At 48.2% G+C, this 19,267-nt stretch overlaps 1 protein-coding gene across 4 annotated transcripts in view; it reads left to right on the top strand.

Annotated features, from left to right (window-relative positions):
• The first annotated feature begins 502 nt into the window (after window positions 1-502).
• The window catches only part of NXPH1 (neurexophilin 1), a 164,200-nt gene continuing 145,435 nt past the window's right edge, over window positions 503-19,267 (top strand). For 3 of the 4 annotated variants that reach the window (XR_007505899.1, XR_007505898.1, XM_049799253.1), the window contains exons 1-2: window positions 503-967; window positions 1,925-2,086. Coding sequence is in view for 1 of the 4 variants with exons in the window: in XM_049799253.1 (XP_049655210.1) it covers window positions 2,033-2,086 (54 nt within the window). In the remaining 3 variants the exon portion in view is untranslated. Of the gene's footprint in view, window positions 968-995; window positions 1,220-1,924; window positions 2,087-19,267 lie in introns of those variants that run through there. The other variant, XR_007505900.1, reaches the window with a different exon arrangement.

The following is a 19,267-nucleotide window of genomic DNA, read 5'->3' as shown; positions in this document are numbered from 1 at the left end:
GCGGGGCAGGGATGAGCTTTCCAGCTTCACTCCGAGGGGCTGTCCAGCTACAGGTTCTCGCTTGCGGGGGAGAAGCAACCCTTTAATCCGAGAGCTTGGCTCCCGCAGCCGTCACCCAGCTCCGCTCCAAGATCCCGCCACCTCAGCGCCTGCCTGCTCGGCGGGCGCCCGCTGCCTTCCCAAGCTAAGCAGCGCTGTCGTTCCACGGGACCCCCCCCCCGCCCCGAGGGAGGTGGAAAAAACTAAAATGGAAGGAAGGGAAGAGGAAAGAGGTGCTCTCCCGGGCTCCGTCCAGGCGCTGGGCAGCGACCCGGCTCCCGCGGGCTGGCGGAGAGGGAAACGGGCTGCGTCCCAGGCGGCAGCGCGGGCAGCAGGGCGGGCAGCGCGGGCAGCAGGACGGGCAGCGCGGGCAGCGCCGGCACCCCGGCGGAGGCGGGCAGCGGCCCGGGCGGGGCGGGCAGGACGAGCGGCCCGGGCAGGGCGGGCAGCGCGGGCAGCCCGGGCAGGGAGGCAGCGCGTACCGGGCGGGCAACAAGGCAGGCAGCGCGGGCAGGGCGGGCAAGGCAGGCAGCGCAAGGCAGCTCGCGCCGCCCGGGGAGGGCTCTGATTCATCACCCCGTTCAGAGCAGAGGATGGGACGCCGCTGAACTCCCCTTTCTCCCTCCTCCCTTCCCCCCTCGCCAAGCGAGCCCCCCCCCTCCTCCCCCCTCCGCCGCTCTTTCTCTCTCCCCAAGCAGTGAGGCTCGGACAGTGCTCGGCTCCGGCGCTTTCTTTTAAGATGATCGGCCAAGGTCTTTGCAGATAGATTTTATCTGAAGTTAAATAGCAGGCGCTCGCCGCTCGCTCGCCACTAAGTCATTTTTAATAGAGACAAATCGCCCTGGACGCCCCGGAGCGCCTGTGCCGCCGCTCCTGCCCGCGCCCCCCGCCGAAGGCGAGCGGGCAGCCCGGGCAGCTCCCTCCTCCCGTAAGTGTCCTGCTCGGCGGAGCCGGAGCGCGGCCGGGTGCGGAGAAGGGGAGGCGAGGGGGGGAAGCCTGCCAGCCGCCCCGCCGCCCTGCCAGCGCCCGCGCCGGATGCACGGAGGCCGCGGGACACCTCGGTGCGGAGCGCGGCCAGGAGACGCGCGGGGGCGGCGGGCTGCGCCGCGGCGCTCGGCCCCTCTAGGCTCGCCCATGGAGCGCCCCGCGGAGCCCCGGCCGCCGTCGGACCCCCCACGCCGTACGTATCCCCGCCGCGGCCCCCCCGCGGCGGCGGGGCTGTCCGCAGGGCGCGGGGGCGGAGGAGGGCTGGGGCCGGGGCCGGGGCCGGGGGTCCGCGCCCGTCGGGGCGCCCCGGGGCGCGATGCCGGCCCGGGGCGAGGCACGGCGCGCCGTAGGAGCGGCGGAGGGAGGTGGGCGCGGGGGGGTGGGGGTACGCAGAGCCTGCTCGGGCGTCCCGGGGGCGAAGCTCGTCGCCTCGGCTTTAAGCGCCCGCCCGGGAGCCCCGGAGCGCCGCTCCCAGCGCCTCCTGCCCCTTCTCGCCTCTCCGGCGCGCTGCCGGGGCTCCGCGGCCAAGGGCCGGGCGGCTGCCGCCCGCTCCCCGCCGAGGACGCGCAGGCAGGCAGGCAGGGCAGGGCTGGCGGTGGCACCCCCGGGCCGTCCCAGCCCACACCACGGGGCTCTCCCGCCCAGTAAAAGGGCTGAGCGCCGGGGAGCGCTGCCTACAGGCGCTCCGCAGCCAGCCCGGACCGTGCAATCACTTTGCTCTGACGCTGGATGAACTCGATTTTAATCGTTTTTTGTTTCCCCCACCCCCATCCACGCACCCCATCTCCTCCTTCTCTCCCGCCCCCCCCCCCCCTTCCCTACACACCTCTCTTCCCCCCTTGTCTCAAGCCTAACCTTGTCTCGTGGTCATGGGGTCTATAATTTCATTTTTGTCTAGGCTGGTGAGAGCTCTGCTTGTTCTGTAAAGTGGATGTCAGGTGGATCTATGTTCTGGAAGGAACAAAGAGGCAGCGAAGGCAGCGCGGGGGAAGTTTGAGCGGCGAGGATGCAGGCTGTGTACTGGTACGCGGTCCTTCTGCTGCAGCCCACCCTCTACCTGGTGAGTGTCCCCGGCCCCTCGCACGGGTCGGGGAGGGGGGAGCTCGGCGGGAAGGAGGCCACCAGCCTGGCGGAGGACGAACAAACTCACGGCAACTACCGGCGCCCCTCAGCCAGCCCTGCCCCGTCCTCCCGGGGTCTGGCCGGGCCGGGCCGGGCCGGGCCGGGCAGGCGCGGGGCTCGGCCGGGGGCTCTCGGCGGGGCGCGGGGCGGGGGGCAGACCGGTAACTTCTCCTCCGCGGGGAAGGGGCTAGCCGCCGGGCGAGAGCAGGGTCGAGGGCTCCCGGGCCGGGTCCCCCGGTGCCACCTGCCGGGCCGGGGCCATCGGTTCCTGCGGGGGCACCGGAGCGCCGCCGCGGGGGCGCCCGCCCAGGCTGTGGGCTGGAGGCAACTTCTTGCCTTCTGGTCCCTCTTGAGGGTGCGAGCCCCTCCGAAAGGGACGCCCCCCCCCCCCCACCCCCCGAGTGCCACCGCGGGCGGCGCGGCACAGGCGTGCAGGCACTCGGTGACGAGCACGGCTAGTATTTTCCGGGTGAAATGTCATTGACTTTCGTCGCAAATCTCCTTTAAGATTACGGGGGAGCACGAGTAAACAGCGGCGTTATCTGCTTTAACACACACTCGATTCCCTCTGCGACCGCAAGGAAGAAAACCGAGGCAGGCTGCTCCTTCGCAGCCCGTGCCCTCGCTCGCCTGCCGTGCATTAAGCCGGCAAACGCTTGGCGGGCGCTCGTCCCCGTGGCGGCGGAGGAGGGAAAAGCTCCTTTTCCAGGAGGCCTGCCGAGAGAAGCACCTCGGCGCCCGTGCCGAGGGAGGCGACGGCCCGGCTCGGGCTCGGGCTCCGGCTCTGGCTCCGGCTCCGGCTCCGGCTCCGTTCCGGCTCGGGCTCCGCGGCCGGCGGGCGCTGCCTGCGCCGCGGCTCCCTGCGCTGGCGCGGCCGCGCCGCCTGGGGGCGCTGCGGGGCAGCGCGGCGCGGCTGAGCGCGGCGGAGCGCGGGGCAGCCAATCCCGAGCGGGCCCGGGCCGGGGCGGGGGCGGGGGCCTGTGTGTGTGTGGGTGTGTGTGTGGGGGTGTGTGTGGGGGGGGGGGGGGGGGGGTGTGGGGGGGGTGTGTAGGTGGGGGGCAGGCCGGGCTCGCGCTCCTCCCGCGGCCGCGCAGTGCCCTGAGCGGCCGCGCAGCGCCGGGGGTCGCGCCCGTCCCGTCCCGTCCCGTCCCGTCCCGTGCCCGCCCGACGCGGCTCCCGCCCGGGGGCCCCTGCCCTCGCCGGGTGGTGCCACGTCTGCCGCGGGCGTCTCTCCTCCCCGCGAATTTTATAGCCTGGGGGGGGGGGAGGGTGCGGGGGGGGGGGGGGGAAGCGGAGAGAAAAGTGCGTGGCAAATAATCTATCAAAAAGCCGGAGCGAGATCGATACGTCGTGTTAAATTTTAAATGTGTTTGCAGGCAGTTAAACTGCTCTCGACTCATTACAACAACAGTGCTGGATTTATTCTAATGCGCTGCAGTCTGAACAACAAGCGCATTAATTCTCCTTTAATTGTAAACTGGGAGCATTTGAAAACCATTCAGTGTGCAAATTATGCTGATTCAATTACCGTTTAGTTACAGACTTCATTACCTGAATGCTGCTTTTTTTTTTTTTTTTTTCTTTTCCGAGGGCTTGGCATTGCAGAGTAAAGGAGACGATTTTCCAGTTTCCCTCGAAACAATGCGAAATATGATTAAAAAAACCACAACGATCGGGAATAAAAGACAAGCTAGGGGGAGGGGATGCGCTCTTCGGCTGGGCTGCGTCTTCTGCCAAAACACTCGGGGGGGAACCACAGGATTTCCCTGTCTAACCCGATTCTTCTTTGAGTCGATACTTCCAGTTTTATGCCAATCTCTCCCTATTCTCTGTATTTCGTGAGTGACTCTGAAAGTTTGCATTAGGCCATCGCGTGATAATAAACTGTTTATTAGCATCGAAGCATGAAGTTTTCATTAAAGCTTTCATGCGGTGCCACAAACCAGCAAGGTGCAGCACTTCGTTGTGCCTATCTGTGTGTGCGCATCGCTCTGGGTGGACTAGAGCAGTTTCAATTAGGAATTAAATTTTCAGTACCCGACCTGTTAGGAAGGGTAAATGAAATGGCAGCACAACCAGCTTCCTATCCAGATTGTTAAAAAATCCTTTTGAGTGGGGTTAATAATATAGGGAAGAGGGAAAATAGCATGTTTCCCCTGAACTAGGCGGTGTTCAGTGATAGGGAACAGCCGCAGCGAGGCTGGGCTGCCTCGAAGTTACTCATTTACAGACACTCGCTGGCTTGTAATTTCTCTTCGCCCAGCAAACACTGGTGGTTTGGGGTTTTTCCCCCCCACCGTTAAACCTCTTGCTAATGAAATCTTGGGGAAAAAAAAGAAGTGCTTCTGCTTTTCTCCCCTCTTTTAATAGAGCCATATGCCATCCAGCCTTATTGCCTGAAATTTATAGAGGTCACGGCCGACCAGAATGAGGAGGAATTTTGCTGGGGTAGAGACGGTTTGCCGTATTATTTTTATTGATAAGAACATTAGTTAGCCTCTGTGAGACATGCGTTTTCTCCTTGTTTTGAACTGTGCAGTGTACTGAAAATGTTAGATTTGATTTGCAGTGGAAGTGCATTTCCTTTGGCCTAAACGGATAACTTAGTACTTATTTGGTAGAATTAGAAGTTAACCTTTCAAGGCTTGCAATTATTTTCTTTCTTTATGTTTAGAGAGCTGCAGAAAGTGTTCAAACAGCTACAGTCGGTCTTCTTTACCAGGAGACTCCACCGCTGTTCTTTCGAAAGCATCTTGGTCCTATTCTAACGGATAATGTTTTCTTAGCTAACAGTGCTCTGCCGAGCTCAAAATCGTCATTAAGGAAGCACGTAAATGTTAAGAAAGAAAAAGCCACCCGGAGATCGTAGACTCTTTCAGGTCTGAGCTCTGTCTGTTTATAAGGACACGGGGGTTTTAGACCTTTCCCTTCATGGAAACCTTCTCGTTTAATTCCCGCCTAGTTGCCGGTGAATTTCCAGTCCGACACCGCAGGACGTTAAAACACCAGGCTGTTTCTTTTAATTTCTTTTTTTTTTTTTTTTTTTTTTTTTTCCGGGTGGTAGCAACATGCTCTGGAAGCCACTACAAAACGCGCGGGCTGCTGGCAAAGACGGCAAGGATCCTAACTAGTTATTTCCCACTAGGACAGGTCAAGCATGGCCCCAAAGGAGAAGGCAGATCGTTTCCTTACCGGCTGCTAAGGAGACCGACCCTTCGGGCGGGTGGGCACCGGCGGGCTGCCGGCCGGCAGCTGCCGGCGGCGCCGGGCGCTCGCCCCGTCCTGCCGCTCCCCGGCCGCCGGCCAGATCCCGCGCTAGATCCCTCCGGCAAAACCGGAGCGCCGGGCGGCAAAATGCCTTGCAGGTTGCAGGATTTTAGCCCCCCAACATGTTCCCAGGGTCTGCCTTCGCATGCTCTGGGGGAGCTGCCCGCACGGTACAAGCGGGGAATGAGAACGTGCGCCTGTTTTGCTGGGATCACCCCGGCTCGAAGAGACTTCGGCTCACTACTTAGGTCCTCCTTACCCCGAGTAGCGGGTAGGGAGCTAAAACCAGCTGGAGTTTTGCGTTGCAGGCTGCTAGGGTAAGGATCCCTCCCCCCTCAGTACCCCCCACCCCCCCCAACCCCCCCCCGGTCTTTCCCAGCAAAGTGTTTCTTCACCGGTGGGTTTGTAAATTAGGATACACACCAGAGCTGACTGGCAGAGCGTTCTAACTCCGTGCAGAATTTAAGCAGCGCAAGAGCAAATGGAGGGGTGCTTTTTTCACCCCCCCGGCGAGGGCTGAGAGCAGGTTGTTTGGGGAGGCGAGGGGGGGACTTCTCTGCCCGGCGCTTTGTGAGATAAGTACAACTGCGGGGCTCCCGGGGCACCTTGTTTTACAGGGGGATGGCACTGGCAGAGGGTCTTGGAAACAGCCCGCTAACCTCCTCCCCGTGCCGGGCTGGGATTTTAAGGTCTGTTCCACACCGTCACTGTAGTTTGGAGGCCTTCTGAGAGCCGAGCTGGGCTTTCCTGAAAAAAATGTCGTGAATAATAGAGGTTTAAAATTGCCCTCGGCGGTGGCACACTTGGTACGATATTTGCTGAGGGAGTAAACTGGGGTTAGTGGCTCCAGAGTTTGTGTACATTTAATTTCGCTCTGTGTCGCACTGTTTGCGGTCATTTCACCCCGGTTAATGAAAGCTATGGAGAACGTGAAGAGATATCACGTGCCGGCGAAGATAAGTTGATTTTTTTTTTTCTTCTGTCTTTTTTTAAAGATAGTTGCTGATTGTGTCCTACTTTGTCGTGGGAGGAAAAAAACCCCAACCCTCTATAGGCAGCGAAGATAAAAGAAAACAAAAAACAAAAGAGGGAGAAGGCATTGTCCTGTCATAATCACCACCCACAGCATTTTCTCAGAGGCTTTTGGTGTTGAAAGCATTCGGGTATTGCTTCCCCCCACCCCCCCCCAAATAAGCGATTTCTTGCAATTTTCAATTTGACGTCGAAGGCGGAGAGGGGGGGAAGAGCGCTTGGCACGGAGGGAGAGAAGTGGCTTTTTGTGCGAGAGAGTTTACGTAGCCTTGAGACGATCCCGCTCCCTCTTTCTAAAGGAGTTTGAGAGACGCTTTCGCAGTGGTGTAGGGGGAATAATTACCCTTTCGGAAGGTAAGGCACGGGAATAGCAAGCGGACTCGGATCTCGTGTAGGCGAAACAAACTTATCTGCTCTCTAGGTTTTTTTTTTTTTTGCTAAGCGGAGGATGGTGCATTCTTTTCCGGGCTTCCTTCCTTCCTAACCACCAGGGACCTCTGCTAGGAGTTTAAGAAGGGGTTTCCCCGCACTGAAATGTCTTTTTCCTGGTGCTTAGTACACACTATTTTCATTTCTTAAATAGCTGGAGAAAGGAGTCTGGAACAGATTTCACCTTTTAAGGAGGCACCTAAATATAATCCAATATCCCCGCCTCTCTTTGACTAGCCAAATCTACCAAGTCGGTACCTAGAGGTATCCATTTTAAGCTCTTTAATATTTCCCTGCATCTCTAAACCGCCATTTTAATTAACAAAAAGCCAATTTCCCAGTCGTCTTGGAAAGTGCGGTGAAGCAGGTTGAAAAACCAATTGCTCGGAATAGCCAGCACTTGGAGAAAATGAATGTGTGAGCCATCTTTCCCTCCCTAGAACTGTCTTCTGTTCTCCCGATTGGGTTTGGGTAAAGTTATGCTGTGATTTATCAGATAGTTTAACACCCAGCTCGCTCTTCTTGTAAGTCAGCATTAAACCACCTCCTGGGTGCTTTGTAAATACAGCTTTAGCATTTTTTTCATGCAGCAGATTGACATGTTGACGATTCTGCTTTAAGGAATGTGACAATAAAGTGGAAAACCAAAGGCTGGCAAGCACTTCATCAAGGATAAAAAGGTTCTGCTGTAAGGATGTCACTCAATTTATTGTGAAAGTCGAATGAATTACGTTTAATGAAAGTGCTCCCCAGATGAATATTACCAGCAATTTCCTGAGTTGGCTCTGTCAGATTGATATGAGGAAATGCCAACCCATATCAGAAAAGATCTCCAATCTCAATTACTATGCAAGCTTTCGAAGAGCTCCTTTTTATTGATATGATATATATTGGCGGATTCTCAATGCTGTGGAAACTGCTCAGTGTTCAACAGGACAGCACATTTCCTAGTTATTGTTTAACCCTACGTTTTTCTGGCTGTTGTTTAAACTTCTGTGAGTGCCCTTCTTTTGGAGGCGAAACCACCTCCCATCCACTTTCCCTTTCCGTGACCTAGTGAGCCCAAAGTTGTTTGTCTGGCAGAGAGCAGGGGTGATGCTCATTGCGGGAAGTTTATTCAGCCTGGATGGACAAAGCCGAAGGTCAAGAGAAATAACTCGGCTGAGACAATGGCGTTGGATCCCTTCATTTTCAGTGTATTTCTAGGCGACAACCCAGAGCATGGTAATATTTGTTACGACTAGCAGTCCCAATATTCCCGCCCTTTCTTCCTCATTCCTCTAGAGGTTCTTCGGGCAAATTAGAAATTCACTAATCCCGCGAAGAGAGAGAAAAGCTCTTATGTCGCCTCATCTACATAAGAATTGACTTTGTGAGAGGCTTTTCTGTTCTATTTTAACTACTGTGACACCGGTCGCTGCTTAGGAGTACAGCTTCTCTTCCCAGAATCCATCTTGCTGGGCTTGCTTGTCATTAAGGGAGGGATTCAGTCAGCTTTCTTCTACCACTTCTCCGTTCTCTTTCCATTTTTAAATCGAAGAGGAGAGAGAGACGGTATCAAAGGACAACTGGGAGGTGCTCGGTGCTCTGCAGCAGGACGGGGACACGGGCACCTTCACACGTGGAGCTGAGCTCCCTGCACGCAGCATTAAAGACGAAGCAGAAAGAGCTTGTCCTTATCGCAGGTCGGGTTAGTTTGGGTTCCCGTTTGCCTGTTACTTACCGGATCCACGTCTAAAACTTTCTGCAGTGCACGATTAGTCCACGTGATTTCTATTTTACTTTTTTTTTTTTTTTTAAAGCGTGTTTTCTCCCCGCTCTGTCGGAGACGCCGAACGTTTCGAGCGGCGGAAGGCTAGTGCGAGCGCTGCGGGGACAGCGGACGAGGGCTTGCAGACGGACCGGGACGAGGCTGACGCTGAGGTGCCCTGCTCCGCGGCTGCCGCGCCGGGCCCAGCCGCCGCGGTCCCGGGCTGCGGCTCCCCCTTGGGCGGCCCCCGGCGGCGCCGCCCCTGCGCCAGCGGCCTGCAGCACCTGGGAGAGCTGCCGGGACGGAGGGGCGGTGGCGCCCCCCCCCCCGGGGGCAGCGCCAGCACCGCGGACAGCGCCCGCCCCGCCCCGCCGTCGCCGCTCGCTGTGCGCTGCCGGGGTCGGCGGCGGCCCTTGGAAACTCCGCTGCCCTCGGCGCCCTGCCGCGGGGTAGTCGGTGTTTCGGGCCGCTGCTGCTCAGACCTCACCCGCAACCCGCTCTGGACTCGGGGGTTTGGCTGCCTGCGGTTTTTTTCCTGAAGGAAGAAGTAGACGGGCGGACCAGCAGATCGATGTATTTACTGTTGCTGCTGACTGGCTTCCTCTTAATGGTGAAGCAGCTGCTTTCTTTTCTGGGGAAAGACTGACCAGAGGGGCGATACGTGAGTGTGGAGGGGAACAGGGATGGGATCTTGGATTTAATCATCTAAGATCCGTGGCAGGGTGAGTCTGGGCATCAGAAAGGCTGTTTTGGGATGCTCGGGTTTGTCTCATTCTATCCCAGGACCACAGCATCCTCTCCTTTTGGAGAGACACCAGAGACACCTGAGAGCATTGGAGTCAAAATGGCCTGTGGGACACGGCTGACACTGAGATGTGAGAGCAGGGAGAAATTAATTAATGACACTTCCTATCCCATGGGTCATGGCAGGAGTGGCTCTCAGACATAGATGATGTCATTTTTGGGGTAGTGGCATTCTGAAAGACCTGTGAAGGGCAGCCAGATCTTGCGCCCTCCACTTGCTTGTGTCCTGGCAGCTGGTGCTCGGGGTATCTCCCAGCTCCCTCTTTGCTTTCAAGAGGAGATAATCGCAGGCAAGTGCCTCCACCCCTGTAAATCCCCACTCACTATTGACAGAGCTGTCTTCTAGAGGTCTGCTGCCTGAAAAGCACTTGTCAATGAAACACTGACTTTTGACAAGGCAGGTGTAAGTGGATGACTGACAGAGAGTCCTTCAATAAAGGAATGTGATGGGAATTGACTAGGCTGAGGGCAAAACCAACCCACGATCCTCACCAACCCTCCAGACAAAACCATAAGCCATTTATTCCTGATCCATACTCTCCTGTGAATATCGGTAGCAATTGTGATGCTTTTGCTAGACATGAACATTTTCCAGTCCCTTTTGATTACACCATGTCCCCATGTGTGGTGCCTGGAAACTGTATTGTCTGCTTCAGAGCTATTGCTTTTATCTTCCAAATGCCACCCTCATTAATGTCAGTGTCTTGCAGTCCAACTAGTGACAAATGTCTCAGGGACGTTCATCTGCCGTGCAGACTGCATCCATCTCTCCAGGTGCCCTGTCTTTTCCTCTCCAAGGAGTGGTTTAGTAATATTTTCTTCCTTGCCCCTGTGTCTGCTGTGAAATGATTTGTCCACTAGTTGGTCTCTGTCCTGTCCTTTCCCATGTTAGTTTTGCCAGTGCCCTCTGGGGTATCACCTCTCCTGTTAATCTGTTTCATCACTTCGATGACAGATTGACCAGTGCATGGAAAGATAATCTGCTCTTTCCACATCTGCAGATTGTCGAAGGGGGACAAATCAGGCTTCTTTGCCTTCTGGGAGCCTACCAAATGATAGTCATACCAGTGCCCTGTTTTCCTCAAATTTCATTTTCTAATCCAGACTTGATGCAAAAACTAAAGAACGAAGAGCTTCGTTGTTTCTTTGTGTGTGTAGCCTGGTTGTTTCTTATTGTGTGCACTTGTGATTGTTCTTTCTTTTTTCTTTTTTTTTTTTTTTTTTTTTTTTCTGAACTTTTGAAAAACTGGTAAGTAAAATAAGCCTATGTTATGCCTTTGTATATTTCCTGAAACTTTGGTGATAGCTGGACAGGATCCCTAGGCTCAACAGACTCCTTTTAGCAGCAGAGCTGACAGCCAAAATAATACCAGGAAAGAAGTGATCTTGTAGCCTCAGTTCTTGGAACCACCTGTGATTAAACTATGCTATCTAGATATATAAAAGATATATTAAAATTACAGTATTTATTTAGAACAAAAAATAAAGTGAAGAGTCACTTAAAATCTAGCCAATACAGCATCCTCAGTTGAAAAACGGAAGATGCTACTTACCTTCCTAGTTAGAACATCTGATGCTTTCATCCAGAAATCCCTGAACTCAGTGATGATTTCTAAACATTCCAGTAGTTTTGCATCTGGCCCTATGAGTGTAGTGCTTCTGCCTGATACTGCATACCTAAGTCAGAAATAACATAAGTAACATTACAAATGATTACTGACTAGCGTGTCTTATGCCCCACAGTATTTCCTGCATTTGTCTTAGAGGTGCATATGAGCCACTGGGTAAAAGGGAAAAGAAAAAAAGAAGACATACTCTAGCCATATATTGAGACCACTATTGAAAGACAAAAGCTTCTGTACAGCAGATCCTATGGCCTGATCCTGCAGTGTTATACAGGATAGGATTCGTATGCAAATCAATGGTTTACTGGTTTGAGAAGGACAGATTCTGTGTCCTGTTGAAGATTAAGTAGACCGTTTCTATCACCGAGAATTGCTTGTCATTATTCAGCTGCCACTTCAAATTGAAAGAGTAATTGGCAGCTCTTAAAAAATTTTAACTAATGAAATTTCTGTTATGGATAGTTCAGACCACCTGTACCATAATATTTATCTGCACAGTCATTTTTATAAGCCATTCTTGACTGAACTTTAGAAAAACAGTTCTTCTGCTAGACTATTTTGTCAAGAAATGTTGTCATAGGTCTTCAGGTATATAAAACTGCTTATATAAAATTAATGGACTGCTTTTTATATTTACAATCTCATCTATAGCATTTGAGGTCTTGCAAAAGAAGGTGTGGACTTAAAATAGGAATAATATTAAAGCTGTTGCACAGTTGTTGCACTGTCAATAGCAATATTGTAAAATATTGGTCTGTTTAAAATCAGAATGTTAGTCTGTAATTTGACACTAGTTTAGAGTAATTTCTGTGGTCACCTTCTGCAGCTACTCTGTATTACTATATACAGAACTTTTTCTTAATGTTTATGTGGGGAATGCTTTGCACCTTGAGAAGATTTTGTAAGCAATGTTGCTAGGTAAAACATAGCAATAGTACTGTAACTTTATGGAGGACAATTGCTGAGTGAACAGATCTTTAAAGAGTGGGGAAATAAGAAGGAGTACAAATACAGTGTTGTGACATAAAAGATGTGCATAATAAATAGTACATCAAAACCTTCACCATTAAAAAAGATGGGCTCCATCCTCTTGCCTTCATCTGCAATGGATATTACCTGAACAAGGCCCACAGTTTTATATTCCTACTTATTTCTTCTCCCTGCTTTCACAAACAGTCCCATTTGCTTAATTGGCTTGCTTGTAGTAAATGGTACTGTAGTACATGTTGCAAACAGAGGTGCAAGAGTATGACTCTTCAGTAACACTACTTTCTAATATGTCAATTATAAAACATTGGGATTTTGAGTAGTTACTACTTGCACAAAGGTTATCCTTAACTTCAGTGGAACCACTTCTGTTAGTGGTCACTTGGAGTGAGTAAGGAGCGACATTGTCTGGCCCTTGATAAGACAGTGCTCTGTGTGAATCATCTCCTGTATCTTCAGCTTCTTTCTACTAAATCAAATAGTGGTACCTCTTGCTGGGTACCTCTTTCCTCTGTGAGCAGCTCTGCTGGCTCTGCTAGCACTAGTCATTGCAATAAGATACTATTCCACAGAATTCTATCAGAATGTAATTTGTGTTTGCATCTTAAATGCACAGAATATTTGCTAGCTAGAGCAGAGTGTGAGTCTTGGAAGAGTTACTGGGTAGATTAGCAGATTGTAATGATATGGTTCAGTCTTTCAGTGTAATGCAATCCAAATAAATATGGAAATCTATGATTAAGTACATTAGAGGAGGTGCGAGTGCCCCTTTTATTCTTCACAATTTATAGAATATTCTGAAATTGTGGGGTTGTAGCAGACACTTCAGAGTACATGCCAATGGTTTGTAACTACTTTTTAGAAGCAAAACACAAGCTTAACTGAAGTCAGGAGACTGAGTCACATATGCTTCAGTGCTTTACTGAACTAGGACCATAAGAAAGTAAATGCAGTATGGTTTTTGCATTTCTGTTTTTAGGATATGAAACTTTCTTCTTCCATGCCAGGAAAGATCACACATCTATATCTTTATAAATGTTACAAAGTAATATTTTTGCCAAGAACTTGCAGAATTTACCTCTGGGCTACTTAGGATCTATTACAGTATTATGCTTATAACCAAACACTACACTACCTGCTGTCCCTTATCCTAAACATATCTTCTTTATTATTATTGGATAATAATTAATTGGATAAAAAATCCATTAATTATTGGATAATAATTATTTTTTTTCTTAATTCTGAATCTTTGGAATCATGACTTGTAACTTATTCTGACTACTGATTCAGCTTCTGAAGAAATAGTCCGCAAAATGTCTTGATCTTTGAAACTAAAATTAGGCTTTTCAAATAGATAATTTGTCCTTTTTTTTTTTTTTTTTTTTGTAAATGTGTTTTTGAAGTATTCAGGCACCACCAATTACTGTTTTCTAGAATTACAAAGAGATGCAAATGGTGGCATATCTGAGAAAGCCATGTGTGGACTGAATGCAGTATTATATCTGTGCTCTAGATTTGAAGTCTAACTGCAACTGATGTACATTTTTTGCAGACCACTGCAGATTTTTTTTCTTTTCAGAAGAAAAACGTACTTGAATGATGACCATGTATGGCAAAAAATGTACCCTTATTTGTTCTTCCACAAGAAACTTGCACGCTGATTCAAGACCATTCAAGACTCATGAGAACTTTGCCATTGATTTCTTAGGTCATAAAATGGTGTCCTTAGCTTGATAACTATTTCTGTTTTTATAAGGTGGTTTGGAATGATATTTCATTACATTTTAGCTTGAGTTGCCTTGTGTGAATTGGCTATTCATAGCTAGAACAAGAAGGAAGAAGTAAGCATTTCTAATAAACATGAAAGAATATGTATGTATGGCTGTGATATTCCTAGCCTTTGGTCCGAGCAACTTAGTCTCCTGTGAGGTAAAAAAGAGCTGGGTGGGCTCTATATGCTTTCATTTCTAGCATTTCTTCTGCCATTGTGCTATGCTTTAGTAAATTTACCCAGAAGAATGCCATCCTGTCTTTGGTCTGCCATGTAGACCTTTCCTTTAGATCCAAGTCCTTTTGTTCTCTGGCAGAATGGCTCACTGGCTACAGTAGTCCTTCATCTAGAGTAATGACTACATGATTTGTCCCTAAACTTTTATGTTTTGCTTTATCCAAGTGGCACAGTGTTAGTCATCTATGTCTGGCAAAAAAATGAATCTGTGCTGCCAGCCGTTATAGGTGGATGATTTGCTTTAGCTCAACAGGTGGAGCTGTGACTTCGCTAGCCTGTTGATTCAGGCTAAAATTCATCTAGCTGGACAGGTACCTGTACGTATTTTACATTACCTAAATTTGCACCTACATTTCCATGGTTTATGGAAAGTCTTTAATCTCCTGACCTGTAAAACACTTCAGGTAATGAGAGGCATATGTGCTTACGTATTTATCAGGAAAAGTTGTTCATTGGTGGGAATGTGATGGTTCTAGGGGCTGCTATGGAAGTTTTTTTCTACCTCAGCTTTGCATATTAATGGGGACGTTAGACTGAGTCTAAGACACTATTTCCACTTAGCCCTCTTTGAGCATGGTCCACTCTGCATGATTGATTTAAGATTAATCCCTGAATTCTAGGAATTTTCTGTGCCTCGCCTTTTTGTTAGGACCTCAAAGACTGTATAAATGTTTGGAATAATCCTTTCTTCAGCATGTTTAGAAAAGTCTAGTTGCATTGGATTTATGTTAATAACTTATCCAAAAATAGCAAACTCATTTCTTGCACATCCTGTAATTCCCATTTCATAGATTACTTGCAACTCCTATGGGCCATAGTCCATGTTGTCTTTTTTTCCTTGATTTAGCTGCAACTGATCATGTGGTGCTTGGAGTAATGGATGAAGGATCATTCTGTGTCGGGAAAACTTATCACAGAAAAACACAGGAGTGGCTTAAAATGAGTGGGGATAATAGTACAATTATCCCCTATAAAAGTTCTCACTCTTCAGGAGCTTTCAATTTACCTGTATTCTCATCCTTTTATATTCATTTTTTGACATACACCTGTGTAAACTTGTGTTGTCTGATGAATGTTTAGAGAGGGATTGTTTCCATACGGATTTGTGCAGCCCTTGGTGAGTCAGTGCTTCAGTCATAATACTAGATGTTCACTAATCCCATCGGAAGTGTTCCTGATACTACACTTAGAGTGGCAAAGTCAATTAGGGGAACAAAGACAATACTAACTGAAGATTTCAAGTCACATCATCTCCAGTAAAGAGATAATAATTGTGATTAGATGAAACAAAGAGCTCCCAGCCAAACTCCAAGGTAAAATATGCTGAAAATATTCACTGAATACTTATGAATAAAAAAAGCAGAAATCAAAATGGGAGAGGCTATTTCATGAACAGAAATGTAGGCTAAATTAATCAAATAAATTGTTTGCCATTAATAATGTGACCAGCTACAGTCAGATTCCAATAAATATGCCCAGTGGGGATGGAAAATCTACCCAACTGAAATTACATTGATAAATTTATCCTAGTTTCCAATGCCTTCTGAGTATGTATTCAGGAAACAAAAGCTGTCATAAAGGTAGCCTGACAGAAAATGGACTCAACTATTTTTTTTAATTGAGATAGTTGTTTTCTTTGACAATGGAAGTAATTTTCAGGTTACTTAAGAATGTTAAATGTATCACTGCTTAGGTATAGAATTCTTAGCAGAAATGTCAGCATAAAAGTGACCTCCAATGGTTATAAAAATAAACCTAAGGTTACGCTCTTTTGTTTGTTTTCATGATAAGCGAACATGATATTGGAGCTACCTTTTTTAAAAATCACATGGTTTGACCTGTTTAGTACCTAAGAAAAGTTTGCTAAGGTGTTGTGGTTTAACCCCAGCTGGCAATTAAGTACCACAGAGCTGCTCGCTCACTTCCCCCCCCCCCCCCCCCCCCCCCAGTGGGATGAGGGAGAGAATTGGGGGTGTGGAAGTAACACTCATGCATTGAGATAAAGACAGTTTAATAGGACAGAAAAGGAAGGGAAAATAATAGCAACAACAGCAGCAGCAGCAACAATAATAATGCTGCTGCTGCTAATAGAATATACAAAACAAGTGATGTGCAACGCAGTTGCTCACCACCCACTGACTGATGCCCAGCCAATCCCCAAGCCTCAGTGTCCCCTGGCCAACTCCCCCCAGTTTATATACTGGGCATGATGTCACATGGTATGGAATACCCCTTTGGTCCATTTGGGTCAGCTGTTCTGGCTGTGTCCCCTCCCAGTTTCTTGTGCAACCCCAGCCTCCACAGGCAGGGCAGCATGAGAAGCTGCAAAGTCCTTCACTTAGTATAAACATTGCTTAGCAACAGCTAAAACTTCAGTGTGTTATCAACATTGTTCTCATCCTAAATCCAAAACACAGCACTATACCAGCTACTAAGAAGAAAATTAACTTTATTCCAGCCAAAACCAGGACATATGGTCGCCTCTGCTTTTGCTAGGGGATTCACTGGGAATGGTAGGGAATGCATGTTATTAGCTCTCATGCCTGAAGAAACAGGAGGTTCATCTGTAATGAAATCCTGTTAGTTCTAATATATGAATGAATCACTGAAGTTGCATAGAAATAAGCACAGTAATCAAAAGGCAATCCCAGCGCAAATTCCTTCTTAGAAATCAAAACAAAATCTCAAAGAAAACAGAATCTGAATAAAGATTCATCCTGTTCGAATTGCTTGGCTTTCACAGCTTTTTCTCCTTTGATGTCTATTTCTACAAGAGTCTGTCTCCTCTAAGCCTGGACCTCTATTTCATTCTTGGCTACTTAAGGATCATTTTCGCAGCATCTGGCCTTATTAGTGACTGAGTCAGTGCTACCCACAAAACTAAGACTGACTTCAGTCACAGGCTTGGTTCAAGCCTGAACTCTTCACTTAGGGTTTGTTTTTGTTTTTTGTTTTTTTTTTTTTTTTTTTCTTATACAGTATTACAGCCACTGAACACAGTACAGAAATATTGCAAATGTCCAATGAAATGACGATGCAGAAAGTTTCTTTTGCGTGCAATATTCTTTATTCTTCCTATTTGTTGTCTTGTATCACAGCTTCTAGGTTTAATTGGTTAACTACTTCATATTCAATTACTTGATAATTACTTCACATCAACCATGCACTCAAGATCTGGCTTGCTTTATTGTGGTGATTTCCATTCATGACAGTCTGAATCTTTGGACATTTTTCAGTGTGCATGTCCTCACTATACAGTACCTTTTCCATGGCTGATCTAGGTCTCACCATAGCACTTTTGTTTTGATCATCCTGGGATCAGCTGACAGCTTCAGTCACATTCAAGGACCCTATCAGTCAGTTGTAAGAATCTAACAACCTGTTGCTAAGCTCTGCTCCCAGATGAATGACTGCACCTCACATTCAGCTATCACTTACAACAGAATCAGTATCAGCTGTGATAGTTAGACTTCTGGGTTATTTTTGAACTTAAATGCCACCACTGCAGCCTAAAATACCATAACTTCTCTAGTAATCTTACTCTTGACTCACAGAGGCACATGAAAGCAAAAACTATGGCAGTGCTGGCCATTGGGAAGTAGTTCCAGCTGGGTCTGTAAAAACAAAAGATATGGTAGGGTCACAGGGCTTTTCCACTCTCCATTTCCTTTGTCCCCAGTCCGGATTTTTCTCATCAGCCCAGTGACTGAAGCCTTTGCTATGGATTTAAGAGGTTCAATTTCTTCTGCTTCAGGAAATGTGAACCCACACCTGACAATTCTGAGGTAATTGCTTTAACCAGTGCCTGGTGGAATAATCTGGGGAATTTTCTTGATTTTGCTTGTTCATTTTATTCTGCTTGGCTTAATAAACTCAGGTACGCCTTCACTCAGGAGACAGGATCTCTTCGTAGGTAAGTTCTGAGACATTTGTGGTACTAAGCCTTTCTCTCTTGCTCTTTGGCCCTATGCGTATGAGTTCATTCATAGTGGAAGCACTTCAGATTTTGAGAGACCTATATCAGAAAAAAAGCTTTATTCTGATGTGAAAGAAATTCTTGAACCAGAAAGCTGAAATTATGTTGCCTTGCCAGCTACCCATTGAGCATATTATCAACAATAAAATAAGGTGCCTAATTCTAGGAGCAGTTTATGCCTCAGAAACGTCAGAAAATGTTTAAGTTAATTCTTTGTCTTCCTTTGGTTGCATGGTTTGGACAGTTTAGTAGTTTCTGTGAACTATGCTTTCAGAAAACTTCTTCCAGCAGGGATATGTGGGTATCTAATTCCAGGTTGTGAACTCTAACAGGTCCTTGGGACAGAGAGAGTGAACACTTCATTGTAGTAATTATAGGCACCTTCTGGATCTAGCCTGAAGCATCTTCCAAAATAGCTAATAGTAAGCATAAGCAGTCTTGTGTTTTCCTGTTTTTAATCTGCTTGCCAGACCTCCTTTATCTTCACAGCTACATCCAAGTCCAACTCTTGTCCTTACTTTTTAAAAAAACCCTGTCAGTCTGTCATAGCACAGTTAATTAATCACTTCTAGAAAGCTGTTTATGTGCCCAAGATTCTGAAGGCTTTTATTTTTCCCTAAGAGCAACGCTTATGGTTAGCCGTGGGTGAACATTGTTAGCTTGAAACAAGTTACCAATTTGCAGGCCACTTCCCTCACTCCCCATCCATTATTTTTAAGCTTATAATTGGCTTTGTTTAATGGTTTGTATCTATCACTCCCCATAAAAAAATCTATCAACAAACTACTGTATGCTCCCTTTACATCTAGCCACCTCTTCATCCTCAGTGCACCAGCAGGAACTGTCAGTAAAAGGATAGGAGAACTTGGCTCCAGTGTCTTACTTCATTGGTCTAGGACATCAGGAGCAAGAATTGCAGAGATGTTCTAGCTTGGTGAGTCTAGCTCTATGGGGTGAAGAAAGCAAACTCTGTTTTGCAGAGCTGAAAATTGTATAGGTTATTCCATGCAAGTAGCTCTGAGGGTTGAAGCATGTAAAGAATATTAGTGATGTTTAGCTGTAAAAGCTGAGGTTCTTCTGGGAAGAATTAGTTAAGACTTGAGATTAAAAACACCCAAGAAACTAGACTGGCTTTGAATGGGCACCTCAGGAAGTGTAAAAATTATATACCTGACAAAAAGGCCATGCCCTACCACATTTCAAAGGTTTTTCTTTCTCCAAAAAGGCAACATTAGGAATTC

The sequence above is a fragment of the Accipiter gentilis genome, chromosome 4, assembly GCF_929443795.1.
Source record: "Accipiter gentilis chromosome 4, bAccGen1.1, whole genome shotgun sequence".
In the NCBI taxonomy this organism is placed as follows: domain Eukaryota; kingdom Metazoa; phylum Chordata; class Aves; order Accipitriformes; family Accipitridae; genus Astur; species Astur gentilis.
This window is presented reverse-complemented; position numbering and strand designations above follow the sequence as displayed.